Below are 24,588 nucleotides of genomic sequence, written 5' to 3'. Positions count from 1 at the left end.
GTGCCCAACCTCCCTATCACTCCTCTCAATACATTCTAATCTGCAGTTTTAACTTGTTAATTTTATGCTTCATTAGGCTGTGGCTGCAGGTGCTTCTGACTTAAGCACAATGTGGCTTCATTGATCATAACCCTTTCCCACTTCTCTCCTGGTTCCTCTCTCACTGTTTTTGGATTGTAAACCTGATCCTTTCCAACAGAACCCTAAAGTGAAATAGCCAGTGATAAAAAGACCAGGAAGTCAACCCCCTCTACAGAGATGTGCCAAGTTTCCCTATAGAGGAATACAATCATAGGAATTAGAGGGAGAGCAAAGTTCAAGGGTGGAGGAAAAACAAACAGGGACATTCTTACCTTACGGTCATCTTTGAAGAGTTCAGCAGTGGCAGTAAAGTTCGGGATTGTGTTTTTACAGTGTGGACACCCTGCACAGAAGAGAAGGGACGGTCAGAGTGAAGTCAAGTGAGATGGGAAGTGATTGATATAAATACTCCCTAATGTAAAACCACACCCAGGTAGGAGAGGTAGGAAACCAGGGGAGTTTCTTGAACCTTCAATGGCCTAGGAAAGATGTACCTTAACTTAGGATATAGCCCAAGACACACATTTTTGGATATGGCTAATGTGGGAATTGACTCTACTGGACTGAATATTTGTTCCATGTTTTTTTCTTTTCAATGAGAGAGATGAGGAAGTGAAAATAGATGTTTCTTAATTGAAAAAATATGCTAAATTTAAAATAAAGTTATGCCTTTCCTAGAATTGTCTCTGATAGCTCCAACTTTAAGAAGTCACTCTATTCTTCTATTTACAAAGATTAACTAAAAGTTTGTAAGTATTCCCTTCTTGACATACCAAAACATCCATTTTGCTCTTGCCTGGAGGGCTTTTATCTCTTCCCACAACTCTGACAACAGGAGGCAGAAAGTTAGGAGATCTGCCCTAAAAGATTCTTGCTTTATTTTTCTCTTCTTGGTAGAAATCAAGGTCTTTTTCATAGCTGCAGGCTGCTATCAGGCACTACTACTTCACAGGGAAGGGCATCTGCATTCAAGATCTTCCAAAACAACACGCAAATCCTTTTTTTTTTTTTTTTTTGAAAAGAGGTCTGTGAGGAAAGAGGCCATTCTCCCCATCCACAATTGACTAGTGAGGCTCGGTTGGAAATGGGAACATTAGCTCTCATCCATTGCTCCTTCTGTTTATATTTATCACCCTTAAATCAATGGTGCCAAAATACATCCTCTTTTCCAACCACAGCTTTATGATAAATCATTTCTAGAAAGACATTCACCAGACATATTTAGCCAATCTCTATCTCTCAGGTGATGGATTTTGGTTCTTATAGACCCAGGGGACTAAGGCTAGGCAGACTGTTCACCTATCTTTGTTTTTAGGTTTTAAAAAATTTTTTTTGCAAGGCAATGGAGTTAAGTGACTTGTCCAAGGTCACACAGCTAGGTAATTATTAAGTGTCTGAGGTCAAATTTGAACTCAGGTCCTCCTGACTCCAGAGCTGGTGCTTTATCCACTGTGCCTCCTATCTGCCCCCTGCACTAATTTCACTAATTTTTGGAAGGACATAGTTTCAGATATTTAGTGCTCGCTCTCTCTCTCTCTCTCTCTCTCTCTCTCCCTCCCTCCCTCCCTCCCTCTCTCTCTCTCCCTCCCTCCCTCCAGAGTAGTCCTTGCAAGAAGTCTATTTCTTCCTAGAAGATTGAAAGATAAGGGGGATGAATGGAAGGTACCAAAGCAATCCAGAATACCAGCATCTACATCCAACTGATTGTCTAGTCTCTAAAGGCAACTCTCCTTTTCCAGAAAGGAATATTGCAAGTTTATTTTCATTTAGTGTCTTTCCAGGGAGAGTTAAATCTGAGAAACCCTCCTTCCCTCATCCCCCTCAGGGTGCACACATATTCAGACTACAAAGCTACTCCTGAGAAGTGAGGATGACTAACTTTTGTGCCATTTCATTCCCCACTGGCCAGGTAAGTCTTCTGTTTCATGGTGAGCATTGATTAAAACAAACTGCTGAGGCCCTTGGAGAGAAATGTTGTACTTCTTCAGTACTCAGACTTCCTTCCTTCCTTCCTTCCTTCCTTCCTTCCTTCCTTCCTTCTAGGGTTTTGTTTTTTTTTTTGCAAGGCAAATGGGGTTAAGTGGCTTGCTCAAGGCCACACAGTTAGGTAATCATTAACTGTCTGAGGCTGGATTTGAACTCAGGTACTCCTGACTCCAGGACTGGTGCTCTATCCACTGCGCCACCTAGCTGCCCCAGTACCCAGACTTATTTCTCATAAATCTTAGCTATAACTGAAGAAAACAAAGCACTTCTTTCATCTAGTTTTCCTGATATTGTAAAGGAGAGCTGAGAAATGACTGACCTGATACTGGGAACACATCTTGAGAAAAATTTGCAAATGGGAAAGGCCACTTGTAAAGTACTCATGTTTGGAACTAGTTTCAGGTTTCTCTTCCCTAGGTGTAAGAGTCAAATTAATCTCTAAACTAGAAGATTTCTTTTTCACTTTTTCTGAATTTGTAGAAAAAAAAATATTTTCAAGTGTTTTATATCAAATTAAATATCTAAAACAACAGGTTGTGCTCAAGACAACCTAAGAAAAGGAGAGCTGCCTCATTTCTGTGGACTGATGGAGATCACATGTTGCCTGGAAGTAGTAAGGATATAGGAAGACCTCTCTAAAGATCTGTTCCCAGACTGGGGATTTTGTAATTTCCCCAAATGTCTGAAGTGGAGGATGATGCTATATCTGGATGTAGAACTTTCATTTATTGGAAGGGAGAATCATCTTTAAAATGTTAATTCTTAAAATGGAAGAATAATTATAGTAAAACAGCAATAATGTGACTGGGGGGGGGATGACTGGATTAGTAAAAATCTAGAATTAAGGACATAAAAAAAAAAGATTTACTAAGACAACTACTTTTATTTATCTTGAAGGTTTCCAAAGTGTTTTTTCACTACAATCCAATGAAATGGGATGAAAATACAATGATACTACTTGTTGGTGGTTGTTTCCTGTGGTCAACTTTAGCCAGAAAGACCTCAGCGTGATTCATTTTACTTTTCAGCTATCTTTTTAGTAGCTAGTTTACATTTGCTCTCAGCCCTTTTCCCCACTCTGCCTCCTAGTTCTGGAGTCATAATCAAAGGAACATTCCCAACATTACTGAAAATGGGGTATTAATCTATTTCCCTCTGGCTATATTTACAGTCACTATAACTTCTCAAAGTAAAATTCTCTGAGCTCTCCCCCACCCCACCCCCAGCTCAATCTGCCATCACTTACCTATAAGTAGTCTATCTCCCTTTATTATGGTAATAAGATACTAGAGGGAAAGAACGGTTTTTGTTTTCCTATTATGTCCCTAAGGATTTAGACCAGAATCTGGCACACAGTAAGTGATTAAAAAATACTTTTTTTCATTTATTCATTTTACAGAGGAGAAACTGAGACACAGAGAGAGAAAGTGATTTGTAAATGGCCACACATTTAGCAAGTACTGGAACTAGAATTTGAATTTAGGTTATCTGACTCCAAGGTAAATTCTGTTTATACTATATCATGCAATTTTTAACTACTTTCAAAAATATAAAATCTTATAAACAGTTAATAAAATATTGTCAACTGGATATCCTTATGGGCCTCCTCCAGTTAATAGATAAAATTTGTATTTAGTATTCAATTTTATGTTAATAAGTGCTTGAAAAATTGTACCTTTAAATAGGATAAGCATTTCTCTTATAATTTTGCTTATATTATTAACTACTTATTAAATTCTTTACTCAAAGAGATTGCAAAGATAAACTTAAAACAGAACAGGAGCACAAGTCAATCTTTTATGGTCTCTTCCCTTTGATATTACAGAACAATAGAAAGAAAGGAATGAGGAAGAAAGAAAGAAGGAAGGGGAGAGTATAAAAGAAAGGAGAGAAAGAATGAGGAACAAGAAAGAAAATTAACACAGGATGGGGAGGAAGGGAGGAAAGAGAGAGAAAGAAAAAGAAAGAAAATAAATGACCTCATATTCCAGACACTGTAGATGGTGTTGAACCACTGACTGGGCAATTTCAACTTTTGTTGTGGAAGATTACAATAAAGCAATGAAAGAGATGGCAGGCTGCAGGGTGGCATAGTCCTTGGGCATAAGCTGGGTGGTGACATCATTTGTTCTAAATAGAGTGAACTTCAGTCTAATTTTTAGGGAGAACAGAAGGCTTTGTTTAGTAGGTGCTCTTTAGTCCTTTTCCCAAGAATTTTGGCATATATCTTCCCTTGGCAATCAGTAGAAAGGTTGGGTGACTTGTAGGAGCTGGAGGCTCAGTTCCAGGTAGGTTTGGGACTCTCTCAATGAGCAGAAAGAGCAGTCGCATTCCTCCCAGATATTCTAGTGCACAGATCAAACATCTTTCCCACCAACAAGTCTTCCTAGCCAAAAAGACTCCTTCCTGAGATATCTTCAGGCATGGTTATTGCTCCTTTCTTATGCATATGTCTTACTCTTCTTTTGTGTCATAATCATTTTGTACATTTTTTTCCTCTTCTCATATTAGTTTAAGATCCTTTGACTCCTTTGACACTTAGCTGCACAATACAATAGTGTTTGATACAGACTCTTTGAATCTGAATTCGTTGATTTTTTTTTTGAGAAGTGAAATATGGATTGTATTTTCAGAACACTGTCTGTTGACAGCAAATAGTGACATCAGCTGTAAGTCTGATAATTCATTACCCATACCACATCTAAGGAACCCAGCTCTACCATATAGCTGCCATGATATCTAGTCTAAAATGCTTTCTCTCTGAAAAATATTAATAAGAGGTCACAAGCTACCTTTTTATAGTGAGAAAGATGGAATGCAGTCTTTAAAAGAAATAAAGAATAGGTTGAATAACTGGAGAGATTTTTAGTACTCGTGACAGCTGAGTCTCACTAATATAATAAAGATAATGTTATCTAAATTAACATATAGATTTAGTACTATGCCCACTAAACTATCACACAAATATTTTTTCGAGGGGTTAAGTGACTTGCCCAAGGTCACACAGCTAGGTAAGTGTCTGAGGCTACGTTTGAACTCAGGTCTTCCTGACTCCAGGGTCAGTGCTCTATCCACTGTGCCACCTAGCTGCCCCCAAGCAAATATTTTATAAAAGTAAATCAAAAATAACAAAATTCACTTGCAAGAATTAAAAAAAATAATAAAAACTATTTGATAGTGATTAAACAAATACAAAAGTGGATCAGTGGAACAGACTAGGTAAGGAACAGACTCCTATGAATTCAATATTAGAGAATCCTAAGATTATAAATCACTTGGGGAAGAATTCCCTACTGGACAAAGTCTGTTGGAAAAAACTGGAAAGCAGCATGGTACAAGTTAGGTTTAGAACATTTTATATCATATGCCACAATACTTTTCAAATGACTTCCAACCAGATCAAATTCCTTTAACAGATATGACTAAGGAAATAATCTTTTTTTTTAATTGTGCTTTTGCCTTTATATCACCTAAATTTCTACCTGAAACCTTCCTCCCCATCCTTCTAAGAGAGCCATCTAATGTAACAAAAAATATTTTTTAAAGAAAAAAAATGGAAGAAGAGAAAAACAAATAGTAAAAACAGTTAATTGAAAAAAATCTGAAAATATGTTCAAAATATCTGTGGATCTTCCATCTCTGCAAAAGAAAGGGGAGAGTTATCTTCTCATTTCTTGCCTTTGGGGTCATGGTTCCTTGTTTTAATTTTACAAAATTCAGTTTCAATTGTTTTGTTTGTTGTTCTTTCCATCTACATTGTTGTAGTTCATGTGCATATTGTTTTCTTGGTTCTTACTGCTTCATTCAAAATTAGCATAAATCTTTACATGGTTTTCTGTATTAATCATATTGCTTTTTCTTATAGCACAGTACTATTCCATTACATTAATGTAACACATTAAACCATTTCCCAGTAATTTCATTTCCAGTTTTTTGCTACCACAAAAAATTTTCCTAGAAATATTTTGTGTATATGCAGATTTTGTTCTTATCCATATACTCTGGTATCTATGCCCAGTAGCAGAATCTCTGGGACAAAGGGTATAGACATTTTATTCACTTTATCACTTTATATTCATAATTCCCCATTGCTTACTGAGATAGGTGCATTAGTTTACAATTCCAACTATTTCAATAGTGACTATTCCCATCTTTTTCATCTTTACCTAATTGCTGGGCATAACAACTTCAGGGTTGTTATGATTTGCATTTATCTTATTATTGGTGATATAGAGTATTCTTTCATAGTGTTAATAATTTATAACCCTTTTGGAAATTGTTAGTTCAGATCCTTTTACCATTAATATATTGAAGAGTGACTTTTGATTTTTTTTATCTATGTCTATATTTATACAGAGAAAAATAGAAAGTAAATAAAGGGCACAAAGAGCAATATTGTTACTGTTTTGTTAAAGAAAAGGGGGAGAAAAGGAATTTTTTTTCTCCTAGTCATGAACAGTATATGAATTACTTAGGATTTATCAATGGTATGATTAAGAGAAGAATTCTTAATTAAACTGGAGACAAAGACAATCACAAAATAAATAATTTGGATTTCATGAAATTGAATAGTTTTTATGCTATGAAAGCAATGTAATTAGAATAAAAAAGGAAAGTAGCCAACCAGGAAAAAATCTTGCATTAATTGTCTCTGATAAGGATTTAATGTCCAAGATACATAGAAAATTAACAAAAATACATGACACCAAAATTATTCCTCAATGGAATTACTTGCACTACATAAACAAAGAACTCTCAAAAGAGTTGCAAACTATCCATAACTATATGAATATGTAGTCTAAATCATTAATAATAAAACTCTTTACTTCAAGAAAGTTGACAATTCTGGGATGACACCAAAAAAGTGACTAAGATGAAATAAAGTGAAGCAAGCAAAGTTAAAAAAAACCAATATATATAATTACTATTGAAAAAACAAAAATAAAATCTAAAAGCTGAAACTATGACTATAAAGATCAACCTTGACCTTAAAATCAAGGTAAAGAGGGAAAGAGAGAGAGTGAGACAGAGACATAGTGTGTGTATATGTGGGGTAAGTATACAGTGTTAATTTTCTTTTTGTTGTTTTTCTTTCCAGTTACAGTGCTGTAGATATTCTCTAAGAAACAACAGTGGTGAAGGACTAGAACTCTTTATAAGGATATTAGCTTGAAAAGGGAAATGGCAAAAATAGAGAGGGAGGGTTCTGACTTGCTAAATTAACTGTCAGATAGATTCTGCATCTACTGAGCTGACAGAAAATCTGCAGGTGAAGTTTCCCAGTGAGTGCAGCTGAGTCCTCAGAAAAATCAATCTAGATGGGAAGTTAGGGGCAGTGGGACCCCCTCAAATGTTAGCCAATGACAACTGGGTGAGTTTGTTACAAGACTGAGCTCTACATCCTCCAGGATTCCCCACAGAACTCAGCTTCAATTATCTTCACTCCATTAAGCTGAGCTGTAACTTGGGGAAAGAGAAAATGTGAAAGCAAAGAAGGAAATCCTAAGGTCTATTCTGCTAAGTATCAATTAACATGTTTAAAATGGGAATACACAAAAGTACAAAGTCATAATACCAAGGTAGGAGTAGAGTTGTGGCTTGCCTTTAGATTAGTCTGATTAAAACTAGGCTCCAATGGGAGCTCAGGAGAGGCAAGGAGCAGCTGCAAGCAGAGGGTCCTTGGGAGGACGGGTGGCTAGAGAAGGAAGAGGGATGGCAGTATTCACATTTTCCAGGCCATGAAGGTCTTGGGGATATTCCTATCAGTGTCTAATTAGAGAAAGAGGAGAAGGGAGGAGGCTATGAAGATTAGGTGGCCTGCTAAGAAGGAGGCTGTCAAAGCTGCCATAAATAGAAATAGAAAGGATTTAAGTTAAACAATAGATGAATTCCCAACAATTGGGGGTGTGAGATACTGGAACATACAATATCTCTGGCAATTTTTAAGAATAGACATGATTACTCTCTTCTTTGGAATGAACTGCTGAAGCAGAAGTGCTCCACATCATGAAATAGGGGAAAAGACATTGGATTTTGAGATAGGAGACTGGGTTCAAGTCATTCCTTAGCTTATCTGATGATCATGGACAAACTCCCTCCCTTTCCTGGACCTCAGTTTCCTCACCTATAATACAAGAGAATTGGATTAGATAATCTAAGGTCCTTTCCAATTTCAGTGGCCTGCAAGCCTCAAGAAGCTCCTGTTGCCCTGAGCATCTCTGCCTCTCCTTTGTCTAGAGATGCAACTTTTCAGATAACTGGAAGGTCAGCACCCCCTGACTCCCTCCTTCCACATAGATTTCATGTCTAAATGGCTAAGTCCCTATCTACTCACAGGGTGCGTAGAACATGACAAGAGCATGCTTCTTTTTCTTCAGGGCTTCACGAAAGTCCACTCCAGTCAGGTGCATCACACTGGTTTGCTTTTCTTCCCAGGCAGGCTCTGGGGGTGGGGGTGCCTCAGGACTGGAAGAAATAGAAATCAACTTTGATTCCTATGATAGAAATCTCTAGTATAAGGAGAGTTGCATATTAGTTTCTATTGAGATAATTACTAAGGCATCATTTAATGTAGATTAATCATAATTCTTAGGACCCAATTTTTCACCCAAAGTAGCTAAGCAAGAGAAAAGGTGAGATAAATAAATCGTTCTTGTTTTTATGCTCATTTTTTTCTTCCTTTGCTCTAGTATTAAGAATAAAAAGCATCTTTTGTTCTTTCCAGGGTTAATCCCTCCACTCCTGTGTTCTCATGCCAATTCTAAAATTCTCCCTTATTCCAGAATGAACATATTTGTCACAATTATTCTTTCAAGCATCTTGAATCTCTGCTTTAACAGAGATTTCTCCTTTTTTAAATCCATGCATATACATAGGTTCCCATATCCTTAAAAACAAAAATAAACTTTCAATTTTGTTCCTACTAGTCCTATTTCTTTTCTTTCACTGTCAAACTTCTCTAACAAGTGGTCTAAACCTATGTTATTAAATTTTTATTACCCTGGAAAACTAAGCTCCTCCCTCTACCATTCTATTAAAATTGCCATCTAGACATATTTTCCTTGACACTGCTGCAATATTTGACACTAATCCTCATTCTCTCCTGGAAACTTGTCCTTTTTTGACTTTTGTGACATTTCTGGTTGTGTCATCTCAGCCTCCTAAGTTCTTATTCTTTCTTTAGTCTTCCTCAAGGTTCATTCCTCCCATCTACAATTATCTCTTCATTCAAGCGAGCACATGTACTTCCACAATTTCAATTATCACCTATGTGCATGTTCCAGGTGAGAGGGATGAGAAGGAAAAGAAGGGAAGGCAACAGAGGCACTTAGCATCTCTTCTTCAGAAATATCATTTAGTCACACATCTTTATCATTACCTGTATGAGAATGATTTTGAAATCTTTATCTCTAACATTTAGTTCTCAGCCTGCATTTCTAATTGCTTGTCAGACAGTTCCAAGGATGCATCACTGTCACATCAAACTTGGCATGTTTAAAGCAAACCTAACTTTAAGGATAGTATGGTATAGTGGATTTCAGGAATTCTGGTTCTGCTGTTTCTTAAATATCCTACTTTAAATAAATCAATTAATGCCTAAGAGTCTCAGTTTTCTCAAATACAAAACAGGGTAAATAATATTTGCATTTCCTAACTTTCAGAATTGATATGAATAAAATGTTTTATAAACTTCAAAGTGATATATAAATATGGAATTATCTACACACAAACTGGTTGGATTTCTATTAATGGTAACATCCACCAAGACACCAGGTTCAGAAGTTTATGGACCTTTTTGAATTGTTCTTCCTTATTTCTCATATTTAAGTAATTACTAAATCCCATTGATTCTCCTTTCCTGATATTTCTTGAGTGTGAGAATCACAGAATCTTCAAATAAGAAGAGACCTAATTCTAGTATATAATTGAGCAGGAATCCTTTCACAACATTCCCTCAAAATAGGTATCCAATGGGCGCCAGAAAAAAAAATCCACTCCTTTCCTAGACAGTCCTTTCCATTTTTGAACGGCTCTAGTTATCAGGAGGTTTTTCTTTATGCCAAGTCTAAAAATACCCCTCTGCAACTTGCAGCCATGGCTTCTCCCTGTTTTCTGGGAACAAGCAGGGCAACTCTGAGCTCTCTTCTACTAGGTGGGCCTTGAAGACAAAGTTCCTGCTAGTCAAGAGTGCTTTTCTTCTCCAGGCTCAATCACATTGTGTGTGGCTTGGTCTCTGGTTTCTTCGTTCTCCTGGTTCCCAAACCCTGGATGGACCCCCTCTTTTTTTAAGGCTCCCTTTTCTCTCCTCACATGGACACCATCCTGCCCGGGTTCCTATCTCCTCACAAAATACTTCTAGTCTCTCTATCAAGGCTCACTCTATCCAAACTATCTTCCACTCCAATGCCCAACTGATCTTCCTAAAGTGCAGGGGGATCAATCAATTCCACCAACTTTAGATCTTTATTGTCTCTAGGAATAGAGAAAAATCTCCCCTTGGTAGTAAAAGTTCTTAACGTGGTCTCTTCCTGTCTTCTAGTCTTCTTATACTTTATTCTCCCCTACATACTCTATAATACAGCTACAATGACCTTGTCATCTGTCACACATGATACTCCACTTTGCAACAGTGCTGACTTTTCATTGATGGCCTTCCCTTGCCTGGAACACTCTCTGTCTCTCTGTGTCTCTGTGTCTCTGATCTCTGCCTCCTAGCTTCCTCGGCTCCAAGAATCAGTTTCTGATCAGTTTCTGCTAGAGGCCTTTCCTGGTCCCCAGTCCTCATCTCCTCCCTCTCCCCATACTCCTTCCCTATTTGTACCTCCCTTTTGAGATATCCTTATATTTATTATATATAGATTTTTGTATGCATACAGTTGTTTGTACCTTGTCTTTCCTATTAGAATGGGAACATTTTTGAGGGGAGAGACTGTATACTGCCCTTTCTTTTTAATCCCTAGCTCTTAGCAGACTGCCTGGAAAATAGTAAACCTTAATAAAATACTTCTGATTGACTGATATTCTTAAGCAAAAATTCAATTAAGGTTTTGGATAATTAAATCAATTTACACACATACATATATGTATATGCACATAGGTGTATGCCCACACATGTGTATTTATCCATACTTAAATATACATAAATGCGCCTGTGTATGAATTATGTGTGTACACACATTTTTATGTATGCCATCACTCAGTCATTAGAGTTCTGACCCTTACCATACTGAGATGATTACAATTGTTTTCCCTTCTCCAGTTATGTACACTACTAAAAGGATGACTCTTCCCAGAAGACACTTTTTACAATGTCATTCCCAAGATTAAAAACCTTCAGTGACTTTCTACTGTCTAAAGAATAATTAGTCTATCATTTAAGAGTTCACAATTTCAATCTGATGAAAGGGATAATGGATTTGAATCAGAAGACATAGCTGTGAAGTCTAACCCTAATACCACTGCCACAACCATCAGCAAGTTATAACTTCTGTGAATCTAAATTTCCTAATCTGTTAAAATGGAGGTGAGAATATTTGTTCACCTTACCTCAAAGAGTGGTTGGGAGGATAAAATGAGGCAATTTATGAAAAGAACTGAGTAATGTGCCATACATATTTTGTGTTATTATCATGCAATTCAAAGTACTATATGTGTATTATGAAATTTCAAAAGTATTTATTACACGCCTATGTGGCTGGCATTATTTGATTCTGTTAAATGTGACACAAACTCTGCAACATGCATTGTACATAGAGGTACTCAATATATAAGTTTAGTTGATAGAAAGAGTTTTGATCGCTATTATTGGGACTTTTACTACATAGCCCTACTATGTCCAAAACTGAAGTGAGAGGGATACTTTCAACACCAAAGTATACAGATATTTAAATAGAATAAATAAAAATAAATGTTGACAGTATTGCATGGTTGACTTAAAAAGATTTCTACTTGAATTTTAGAAAACAATTTCATGGAAAGATATATTTAATTTCCTTTTTACTTTACCAGGTCTTTGGAAATCTTGAAGCAATAATGATGGGACTTCTGGGCACCTAATTCTAAGTCAATTAATTAGAAGGAAAGAGCAATAGATCAAGCCAAGTCAAATCTGTAAGTATGTAACAATCCTATCAATCTGACTAGGAGTTAGCTTAGCACTCTAATACTAAGGGAAGCACTGGAGATATAAAGAAAAGGAGATCCTACATTCTAATGGAGCAAACAACAGGCTAACAACTGAATGCAGTTGTTTTTTTCAGCTTTGTTTTCATGACCTCATTTGGGGTTTTCTTGGCAAAGATACTGGAGATACAGAAGTGGTCTATCATTTCCTTCTCCAGTTCATTTGACTGATGAGAAAACTTGAGGTAAATGGCATTAATCTTCTTCCCGGGTTCACACCACTAATGCTGAGGCTGTATTTGAATTCAGGTCTTCCTGATCCAGGTAAGGGTTCTGTGTACCAAGGCACCCCCTTGTGGCTCAAACAAGTAGTTCAAGCTATATACAGGACAAATTGGAGCTAATCTAGAGGGATCAGGTTAAGGCTTTTTATTTACCTAAAACCTGCAGGAATTCAGACAAGTCATCAAACTTCCAAATTAATGACCAATCAAAGATATAAACTAGAGGCTGGGAATAGTTACTGATCAAGAGTCTCTGGCTTGGGAAAAAACAGTCCTATGTGCCACAGAAGAAAAAGTCACTTTATGGACTGAATACTGTGTTTAGACAATGAAAAGATAAAATGTACAACTTACATACCTTTAAAATGAGGAAGAGAGAAAGCATTTCTTGTTCTGGAATTCAGTGTGCTCACCCTAAAAAGTGAAGGGGTGAACTAACTGACCCTTCATATCCCAGGTCTACTGGATATCCATCAAACTGGCCTTCCCTTCAACATTGTCAGGTGTTAGAAAGGAGGTCACAAATAAGAAGCAGCACGGCTGAATGGGGGAAATGACTGATGTGGACACGGGACTTATTCTTCTGTGACTTTGGGCAAGTGATTTTTACCTGTCAAAACCTCACTATCCTCTTCTGTAAAACAAGGAAATGATTTCTCAGTTCTCTTTTATTTTACTCTATGTGCACTTATTGTCAACAGACTTTTATCATAGACTTTTGGGATTCTAGTTAGCTCTCCAGCAGTTCAGAATAGTCTCTCTGCACTGTGAAAATAATGTTTTAAAACTGAATTCTTGAAATGAAATGAATACATATTTTCCTAAGAAAGTCCTCTCCTCTACTGGGATCCAATGTGGAAGCAACATGGTAGCCTGGAGATGGCCCTGGCGCTGCTGGTAGTTAAGCTCTGACTCGTTCTATAAAACTGTAAAGACTTTAACTGTAAAGACTTTAAGGATAGTCTTGGCAAGAGGTAGTTGCTGGCTCACTAAATTCAAAGGAGTCCTTTTCTAGCAGGTCTGGCTACTAGGCCATAGATTCTTTTTTTAAAATAAAGATTTTATTTATTTTAAGTTTTACAATTTTCCCCCTAATCTTACTACCATCCCCCCCCACCCTCCACAGAAGGCCAGTTTTTACATTGTTTCCATGGTATACAACTGATCCAAATTGAATGTGATGAGAAAGAAATCACATTCTTAAGGAAGAAACATAAAGTAAAAGAGATTGTAAGATCAGACAATAAGATAGCAGTTTTTCTTTGGTCTTGGTTCAAACTTCACAGTTCTTTCTCTGGATACAGATAGTATTCTCCATCACAGACAGACCCAAATTGTGCCTGATTGTTGCATTGATGAAATGAGCAAGTCCATCAAGGTTGATCATCACCCCCATGTTGCTGTTAGGGTGTACAATGTTTTTCTGGTTCTGTTCATCTCACTCATAGGCATAGATTCTTTAGCCATGACAACAACCCATGACACAAAATAAAATACCAAATGGTCTTTAGTCCTGCATTTCCCCCATTTGGATTTGGTAATGATGGTGGCAGAAAAAGGAATCAAAAAAATCACAAGGCTTAGCTCACCTTATAACATTTATTTTACCACTGAGACTATGTATAAGTTCTTTGTTTAATGATCAGTGAATTGGAATACTCCTGGAGGAACTGAACCATAACAATATTGACCTTCTCAGTATAAATGAAATCATAAGGAATAAGAAGGTTGCAGTTAAATGAAAATATGGCTCAAAGGTTTTCCTTGGAGATATAAATTATGAGATTCTCATTCTGTGCCCAAGGGCAATAAGAATACATTTTATGAGCTATTTGATCATCTTGGCATGAAGTGCTCATGATAAGAATAAATAGAAAAGACCACCATGAAGATAACTGTGGCTTTTGTGCCAACATCTATGGCAGAGGATGAAAAGGAAGAAATTTTATGAAGTTTAAGATCTTCAAACTAAGTGAACATATAAAATGATAAGTGGTGGCTTCCATGCAAAGGCATAAAGAAGAAAGGTGAGAAACATAAGATCACTCAGTTTCACTGCTGTTTCTCTCTCCACTGTCCCCTTCCCTTGGCAAACTCTCTCAAAAAAAAGGATGAAAAGAAAAAGCCAAATTAGATATAAGGCACAAAAAAAATCACTTAAAATTAGAAATGAAACTTCTGATCTAAGGAAGTAATATGAAAAAATGGTACTTAGTACACAGTACCAGAAACTAAACTATAGTTTCTTCAAAAAAAGAACAACAAACTGGAGAAGAGGGAATCTTGGATTCTGGACAGTTAACAAGTATCTTCACTCTGACTATATATATATATATATATATATATATATATATATATATATATATATATATATGGAATACTCTAGTAAGTACTCTAGGTCATGGATAGAGGTGTAGCTTAAGCCCAAAGATGTGGTGATCAGCCACCTGGAGGGGGGAAGGGGTTGGATTCCACCTTTTCCACAATAACCAATTGCTGGGCTTGTCTCCAAAATAATCCTTATTCTCATCTCCTACCCATCATCTATCACCCCAAAATATTATGATTCATTTGCAAAGTACAACCTCCTATCTACTCCCCGGCCCCCCACCCCAGGTATGGTCCTTTCAGGACACTTAGAACTTATAATGGCTACCTAGGAACTCATAGCAGCATTCATCTTGGGTGAGCAGAATGAGTTATAGGATGGGCTAGGAATTCCCATATTTTCCTATCTTTGTCAAGGACAGGCTATCCTTCCAGTGATCCAGGTTTACAGACTCAGTGACAACCCCACCATTTTCACAGATATAATCAACTACCTAATTTTGTCATTTTTTTCTCTGTTACAATGCTCCCAACCTTCCCCTTCTGTCTAATTAAATAATCACCACTTTGGTTCATGTCGTCATTTCCTCTCATATAGACTATTAGCACAACTTCCAAATTGGTCTTCTTGCCTCTAATTTTTTCTCACTTTCATCTAGCCTCCAAAATCTGTTAATGAGATTTTTCCTAAAATGTAGGTCAAAAATGTCACCCCAACTCTCCCAATTAAAAAAACCTCCAGTTGTTCTCTACTGACTCTAGAAGTTACTTTGTTTAGCATTTTGAGCACTTCACCACTTGGCCCAACCAGCCTTTACAGTCTTATTATAACATTAGTCCTTTTCCTATAGTGTATAGTTTGGCCAGACCAGCATTTCTGCTATTCTTTACTTATGCAAAACCACATCTAAATCTCCAAATATGAATAAGAAATTAATCCCAGGACCATGGAAATAAAGAGGGAGGAGTTAATGGTAGGAACTTTCTGCTGAGCTCAAATCAAAGGATAACTGCTTTTTTGCATGTTTTCGAATTTTCTGCTGAAATACTGGTATGCTTAATGCTAGGACTTTTCTTGGATTATTATCTTGTGGATTTTTCAATTTTAAAAAGAATATTGTAAAATTTACCTGCTTGGCTAGCTACACTTTCCAAAATGAGTTATTAATGACTAACAATTATTATTTACAAGCCTGCCCTACCTAATCCCCCATAAGAAATATGAGAATTTTTTTTAAATAAGAAAAGCACACCCAATGACATTATTCTCATTAAAGATATCCTTAATAATAACCTTGATAATTTCCCTTAACAATATCTTTAGGGAGAACAAAAAGCTTTCTCATATTATTAATGAAATAAAAAAATTAAATTTTTAAAATTTCATCTTCAGCTTTCAAATTTTTTTATTTAGACAGTATTTCAAATTAGTAACATATTACTGAAATAATATATTTATATAATGTATAAAATAAATGTACATATACACATATGTCATGCATGTCACACACACCCCACTCCTAGAATGCTTTCTTTCCTCACTTTTGCCTTCTGGAACCCCTAGGTCACCTAAAGGGGCATCTGTTTCAAGAGGCCTTTCTTTTTTGCCTCAGTTGTCAGTCTGTCACTTCCATCACTTATCCGTGAATATGCTGTATTCTCCCTCCACCCCTACCACATCCCCATAGAATGTAAACTCCTTGAGGACAGGGGCTGTTTTATTTGTGTATAAGCATCTCCAGTGTTTATCCAGCAGCCTCTGGCACAGAAGAGGCATTAAATAAATGCTTGCTGATTATATCAAACAAAAACCTCCATGTTTTGCCCTCTGAAGCCAAATAGTTCAAGTGTATTCCTCTTTTCTCAAGATAGCCATTCATAAATTTGACTACAATAATACTATATTATTAAATTTTTGTGAGTCTCCTGGTCAACACTAGAATAGTAACTTTGTCAAAAAAAAGGAAATGAAGTTAGTTGGCCTTGAACTTTTCTTGATTAAAACCATGCTGAATCTTGGGGATCTATGCTTTCTTTTCTTGCATTTAAGCATCTATTTAATAATTCAATCAAGAACTTTTCAAGGAGTAGAAGTCAAATTCATTATGTTCATCTGTTTTATAACAATTCCATATGTTCAGTCTGATCCATTTGCATTCTTAAGTCTTTTTAGGCACATTTACAAAGAGATAATAATTTCTTATCTTCTATCTGTGTAATTGTACCCCTCTTATGCATACAAATCTAATTTTCCTTATAAATGAAATTTGAATGTGGCTACCTAGTTCCCACTTGCTACATACCAACAGGGGCGGATTATAGGTCCTCTACCATCTTGGGAAATAGATGAGATACTATACTGCTCCATAAAGACATACTTGAATGAAGAATCTAAGGAAGTAAGCTAATTGCTATCCATATAAGTGAACAAAAAATCTCAGGACAATGGGTATAAACCTCCCTTATTTGCATGGTCCTACAAGAATTCCTCTTGAGGAACTCACCATTTCTTAATGATGGCCTGCTTTGCATGAGCAGAGATAAAAGGATACACCAAATCATCTGCAACAGGTATTGCTTGATGCCCCTTCAATTTATCAAGCTAATGGCTTGATAAAGAAGGAAAACTTGTCATTACTATGGACCCTTTACAGCTGTGTGATTTCTGCTACTTCTTAACTTGGTACTTCCTTCTATACTTGAACATCTATGCATTATTTCCTGGTTAATTTGATACGCCCTCCTTTGCATAGTAGTGTGTGGCTTCTGTCGGTGTACACTAGCTATCCATCATCCAGGTACCTGCTTGAAGGAACATATAGAGGATGCATAGACACCACGAGTGACTTGTTGGTGGTTGACTCTCAGTCTCAGCAGGCCAGGAGGGGAAGATACTCCTCAGAACAACTGATTATTCAATTCATAAGCACTTATTAAGTACTACATTGGGCTAGGATACAAAACCAAAAATGAAATAGTTCTTCCTTGATTTGCCAGAAACCTATTGAGTGACTGGAGTAAGGAGCCTGAGAAGAATCTCTTTTAGTAATGAAGAACCTACCACTGTTTGTCCACAAGTTCTTTAGAGGTCTGAAGCCTTTGCTTGAAAACACACTTCTTTCCTAACCCCTTCTGCCCCAATCCCTATCCTGTCTTTTACTTCTCACTCCTGCTTGTTCTACTCCTGGGATTCCCATAATTACTTAAATTAGATACCTACAATTACTTACAGTTGTATTTTTAAATATCTTCAAAGCATTTCTTCTTGTTTACTATACATAAGGTCAGCAAACTTCATTTACAGTATCACAAAAATGTGGCATTCATTCCCCACTTGCACAATCTAGAAGTTACTCTGCATGTACATGGAAAGTATCACCTTGGAAAAGTCATTCAACATCTTTGTGTCTCAGTTTCCTTATATAAGAAAGGGAGGAAAAAATCTTTTACTTCCTGCTTCATAGGTACCCTGAGAATGAAAATGAGGTGATGCATCTGAGAGCACTTGAGGTGAAACAAAGCACTTGGCAAATGTTGCGTACCATTAATTGTGTATTGATCTTTCCATGCACAGTCATAGGGACACAAAGTAATGCCTGGAGAATGAACTTAGAAGAGGAAGGACATTTCTCTCTTTTCTTTTTTCTCTCTCTCTCCAGATCACAGGACAAAGAACTTACTTTATGCCCATGATGAACTCTTACTTTTACTTATATGCTGACTAAACAGAAGGCCAAATATTATGCACTGGTTTTAATTTATCTTTATTATCTCTACTTTATTCTCTGCTCTGTTACTTCTTAATGAGCCACCAATTGGCAATACAGTGGAGCCAAAGGAAAAGGCTTAGATAAACAGCTTGCTAAATGCAAAGTTGACCCCAGACAGAATTTCCTGCAAGGCCCAGAGAGAAGTTTTGGGATCTGAAATAAAAAGGTCACCCAGTTCTCACATGCCTGGGTCCTAGAATGTGCCATCATGCTAATCCTGGCACTGAGACTAGGATGAGGCAGAGGCTGAAGCTGATGGTAAGAAAAGGTCATTTGTAAGAGTTTACAATTTATATAATGCTTTGAAGTTTAGCATTCAGTCAACTCTCCCCTTGCAGAAAGGCTTTCCTAATTAAATCCATCTTATATTTATGGCTATTCAATTTTGAATCCTAAGTCTATACACTCTCAGTTTACCCTCCTTTAATCTACCCAGGTTTGTGATTTTGTGAGTCTTTTGAGTCCCTTCTGTCTCCTGCTTCCCCCCAAGTCTGGTTCATGAGAGAGCAGAGTCTGTGGTAGCAAGGTCAATGTAGCCTCACATTAAGAGCTCTACATGGGGAGAAGTCATATTTCCTCTTTCTTCTATATCTATGTCTCCAAGGGTTGTAAATGGCTCATGATTAAGTTATGTATGTGTTTGGGAAGAGAAGAAGGGGGCTGAGAAGTGTTTAAAATCTTTGGGACCTCAAGCATGCCAAAGGTACTCTGCCCATTCCTGCCTTCAACCTCCCTGCTAGTGGCATAATTATTCCCTAGAAAATTGTGCAAACAAGTCTTAGAGAATTACAGACCCCAAAATTCTTAGATGAGAAAAAGAAGTCTGATAACAGCATCATAGTTTCTGGTTATTTCTATACTTCTATTTTGTCCTGGACTCCTCAGATTCACATTTTTAAATCTGGGTCCTGTCAATCAGTTCATTCTGAAGCATGGACCAATTAGCACACTGGCGCTTCTATTTCAAGCACCTCATTTTCCTACCTTTATTCAGAGTGAGAAAAAATGAAGTAACCTGGGGCTAAGGAGAGAGTAAATGAAAGGAGTCTTTGGAAAAGGCATGCAAGTACTTTACTAAGATTTTGAAAATTTCATCCAAAGGGGATAAGGGTAACTCATGAATTAGGAAGTATTTATTAACAAACTATATGGCTTCTAGATTCTGGAATTAAAATCTAAGATGAAGAGGGTCCTGAGCTGAAGAAATTGGGTTCTGTGGTATGTTTGCCTCAGGGCAATCACCAGTGACTAAGTGCCAGAAATATGAATATAATCTCAATACCATAAAACTTACTTCTGCATCCACTCAATAATCTTCTTCTTTGTTCTAAGTTGTGGCAAGGTATACTTTTCTTCTCCATCCTTAAAATATTTCAGTGTAGGGAACCCTGAGATGTGATATCTTTCTGCTGTAGCCTTGTTGACAGTGGCATCAACAGCTGCAAGAACACCTGGACTCTGGAATAGAGGAAAGAAAAAATTATGGGTCAAAGTATCAGATGCAGAGTTGTTAAAATGACAGATGAATCTCCTCCCTGGCAGCATATAACCAGGGAATGGACATCTCTTTGGAGAGTTGCTTGTCAGTCACACTCACGTACTACTGAGAGTATGATTATGTCACACCATTGTCCCCATCTACTTCTAAATAAGCTACCCAGAGGAAACCAATTCCACTAAAAAAAAATGGAACCTAGGGGTCAGCTAGGTGGCACAGTGGACAGAGCACTGACCCTGGAGTCAGGAGGACCTGAGTTTAAATCCAGCCTCAGACATTTCATAATTGCTTAGCTGTGTGACCTTGGGAGAGTCACTCTTAACCCCAATGCCTTAAATTAAAAAAAAAAAAAAAAGATGAAACATGTCCCCAAGTTTGAAGACCCGAGGGGATAAAATGAAGACTTCTTTGGATTTAAATTCCAGGACCAAGGTAACTCAGGAACACAGAAGAATATGGAAACATATGTTTCCACCCACACAAAATGTTTGTTCTTCACTTACCCACTGCTGGAAGAGACCACCTATGGCAAACAACAATGTGTTCTGGATGTCAAGCACTAAAGAGTGCAAAGGAATGGGCAAACAATAGGTAAACAACTAAATACTCTGCAGAGGGAAGTAGCTTTTTTGATTCCACTCATTGCTTATTTCTTAAAGAAAAGAGTTAGGGGGATAAAAGGCGAGTGGGGGGATAGGAGAAAGGCACTTACATCAGGTGCTCCATGGAGGGCCTCAGCTGCACTCTCAAACTCAGGCTTCATCTTCTTACAATGTCCACACCCTGTATAAAAATTGTAGGTCCTGAGTCCTTAGATCAAACCTCACCTATACCCATGGCCTGCCCTAGAGATAAAACCAGCCTTCCTGTTCCTAGAAATGGTGGCAAAGTAAGAAAGAAAGGGGAACTATCATTAAAAAAAATAAAACTTGGGGGATGCTCTGGTGCAATGAATAGGATGCTGGCCCTGCAGGCAGGACCTGAGTTCAAGTCTGACTTCAGACACTTAATACTTTGTTAACTGTGTGACCTTCAGCAAGTCATTTAACTCCATTGTCTTGCAAAAATTAAAAAAAAAAAACTAAAAACAAACTTATCCATTACAAGTCCTATTTGGCTCTGGAAGAGATTGAGTGGAAGTCTTCTGGTCATATGGCATGAAGTGATATAGGAAGAAGTCTGTGACATTAGAGACTAGAAAGGTTTAGGGAAGAAAACTTAAAAAAGGGTCCCCAATAAAAATATGGTGGATATGACGTGTATTGTCATTTACCTTATTGCCCTATGGATCTATTAGTCCTTTATTCTGTCCTTGATGACTCCCTTCATATGGTATAAAAGTTTTTATAGCTCCCTAATAAGGACAATTGTCAAACAACAGTGATATCTCCTATCAGGTTAATTCTTTGCCTTATCCTGGGTTGCTCCACTGAAATCCCACTGTGATATCAATCCTACTTGATATCAATCAAGCATATGATGGGCTAGGTCTTACCCTTGTGCACTCTCTATGGAGTTGGTTTTCAAAAATGAGAACAAAGACAAAGGAGCATTGAACAGAAGATCTGGAGGGCTGTAGAAAGAGAAGTTGTCTAGATACAGGCATGGTTCCTTGGAGGAAAGCCTGTATATCCATGTAGTCCCTTCCAGGAAGCCATGAGTGACAGAAGAGCTCCTAGACCATGCCTCTGGGATCCAGCCATTGAGCTTTTAGACCAGGTGGGAACTGGGAAGCAGTAAGCACAGAGCCATAAGGACAAGTAAAATCAAAATCTTGCCCTTTGCTGTTACTGTGAGGTGAATGGATTGTGCAGAGAGGGAAGCTGACTCACTAATGATCCAAATTCTTTTCCTTAAAGGAAGATCTCAACCCAGTGTAACACATATTCTAAATCTAAAAGACCTTGGGGTGGTGGTACTCACTACTTAAAAAGTTTTCTTAAAGGCTTATGTTTACTCTAGTGTTAGGTCTTTTGCATTTTTTGGTTAGGGTAAATAAAGCCTGCCTTACTTTTAATATTTAACTAGTCTGAACACTGCCACAGGAGCCATGAGCCAAACATGATCTAAACTCTGATGTTTTCAGGAGAAACCATGAAGGCAAGAGACAAAGATACAGAACTACTGAAAAGCCTTAATCACCATCTTTATAAACTTATATAAAAATATAAATATATTTTCAGAAGCATCTTACCAAGGCCAAAGATGTAGTACTTACTTTGCCTTTCTACTCTATCTGAAAGTGATTAGAAATCATTAATTGACATTTAATGTTAATTTTTAATACTGTTTCAATGATCTGTGAATTGTTTTTATTTTGATAATGTTGTTGTTTAGTTGGTAGAGCTGAAATTAGGTGTTGGAGGCAAGGACAGGGCTGTGAAGCACATAGATTACTTGCTATACTCCAACTGTAGAAAGCTGGTGATATGGAAAGTTCAGAAAGTAATTCACAATGATTAAATCAAAGTTTTCTACCCTATAAGATTTGATATTTCCTTGACATGATAAGGACCATCCATTCATCTCTCTTTCTCTCTGTCTCTCTCAATAGAGGTTAAGTGACTCACCCAAGGTCACAACACAACTAGGTATATGACACTAGATTTGAATTCAGCATTTCTTTTTTTAGGTTTTTGCAAGGCAGTGGGGTTAAGTGGCTTGCCCAAGGTCACACAGCTAGATAATTATTAACTATCTGAGATCAGATTTGGACTCAGATACTCCTGATTCCATGGCTGGTGCTCTGTCCACTGCACCACCTAGCAGTCCCTGAATTCAGCAGTTTTGTGATAAAGTGGATAGAGCACTATGTATAGAGTCAGGAAGACTCATCCTCTAGTTAAAATCTGGTCTCAATTTGTGATAAAGAATACTATCCATCCCCAAAGACAGAGTTGATGATGTTTGAATATATTGAAGTATACTTTTTTAAACTTCATTTTTCTTGAGATTTTTCTTTTTTTTTTGGTGGGGGGTGTTAAATTTAATTGTCTACATCATGACTATTATGGTAATGTTTTATATTTTTAATCTATATCAAATTATTTGCTTTCTCAATGGGGGGGAATGAGGTATGAAGAAGGAAAGAATTCAGAATGTAAAGTTTAAAAAATGAATGTTAAACCTTGGGGAAACTGGGGAAAAATAAAATAAAGTTAAAAAAATCTGGCCTCAGACACTTACTAACTGTGTAATCCCAGAAAAGTCACTTAACCATATTTAACTCAGTTTCCTCATCTGTAAAATAACTTGGAGAAGGAAATGGCAAGCCATTCCAGTATCTTTACCAAGAAAACCCCAAATGAGGTCATGAAGAGCAGGACATGATTGAAACAACTCAACAACAGCAACTTCTTGACTTAGTCCCATCACACCATCCACTGTGCCACCTAGTTGTATCAGATCCTACATGTCTAAGAATTCATTATAGCTCATTAAAAACAAACAGAAAAGCCAAAAGCATACATTAAGATTAACTCACTAAAAACAACTCCCTTGCCCCATACACATCTCAATCACAAAAAACTTTTTTGGCCTTTTCTAATCATTTGACATTGATTTAAAGACCATCCCTTTCTTCTGGGATACTTTATTCCCTTCCCAAGATAGAATGACGACTCATTTTCAGTTTCTCAACTCCTGAGCAAGGAAAGTTCCAGGAGTCCTTTCCTGATCCCAATCTCTCCCAGACAAATTGCTTTGTATATATTTTGTGTTTATTTATCTGCATCCTTGTGGTTTGGCCCCAGAGGAAGAGAAATATTTCATCTGTCTTTGTACCCATCATCTAAGGCAGAGGAGGTGCTTAATGAGGAACAGGTGAGTTGAACTGACTTCTGTCTGTCCTGCCTAAAGATTACATGGGATTTCTTCTCTCACCAAATTAGGACAAGCCCTGCTTTGCCTACATTGCAGTGTTGGACTGAGGTAATGAATATAGAAAGGAGTTTGTAAACTATAAAGCTTAATATAAAAGCTCTTATATCTCATTCCCACTTTATTCACCTTCCCTGGGAATGTGATGGCTCAATGGCACCAAGAAGCCTCACCCAAGGAGTTTCACTCTCACCAAGGACAAAATATTCCAAATAGGGGAAAATTGGGAAGCCAAGTGAACTGCCAAGTTTCTAATGGTTCACTATTAAAATCGTTCTACTAACAAAGCAGTAGGGCCTTAATCTTTAGAGTATCAAAAATTCATCAGCCATCTACAGGCATTGGCACAGAGCCAAGGCTAGTCCAGATGGAAATAAACCTTCAAGAGTTTCTTGAATTCCTGGCAGCACCAAAATAGGGCCAGGTGACAGGAATGCCCCTGGCCATCACTGCAGATGGTTTAACAGGTGAAATGGACACCAGAGCCAATATGGGAAAGGAAGAAGCCAGGCTTCTGGAAAGCAAGGTGAGCCGGGGCTTATTGGATATCATAGAAATCCCAATCTCACAAAGACAAGGTTCCTCAGAAACTTCTCAGTATCACTGGGATTACAAGGTTTCTGCTCTCAAATACAGTCTT

At 37.3% G+C, this 24,588-nt stretch overlaps 1 protein-coding gene across 1 annotated transcript in view; it reads right to left on the bottom strand.

Annotated features, from left to right (window-relative positions):
* PDIA5 (protein disulfide isomerase family A member 5) overlaps positions 1-24,588 on the bottom strand; it is a 173,947-nt gene that overhangs the window by 14,383 nt on the left and 134,976 nt on the right. The window contains exons 12-15 of the mRNA XM_074214668.1: positions 20,782-20,852; positions 19,866-20,029; positions 8,402-8,532; positions 354-424 (exon numbers count right to left, since the gene is read on the bottom strand). Of these exons, the coding sequence (XP_074070769.1) occupies positions 354-424; positions 8,402-8,532; positions 19,866-20,029; positions 20,782-20,852 (437 nt within the window). The remainder of the gene's footprint in view (positions 1-353; positions 425-8,401; positions 8,533-19,865; positions 20,030-20,781; positions 20,853-24,588) is intronic.

The sequence above is a fragment of the Macrotis lagotis genome, chromosome 1 (genome assembly GCF_037893015.1).
Source record: "Macrotis lagotis isolate mMagLag1 chromosome 1, bilby.v1.9.chrom.fasta, whole genome shotgun sequence".
NCBI classification, from domain to species: Eukaryota; Metazoa; Chordata; class Mammalia; order Peramelemorphia; family Peramelidae; genus Macrotis; species Macrotis lagotis.
This window is presented reverse-complemented; position numbering and strand designations above follow the sequence as displayed.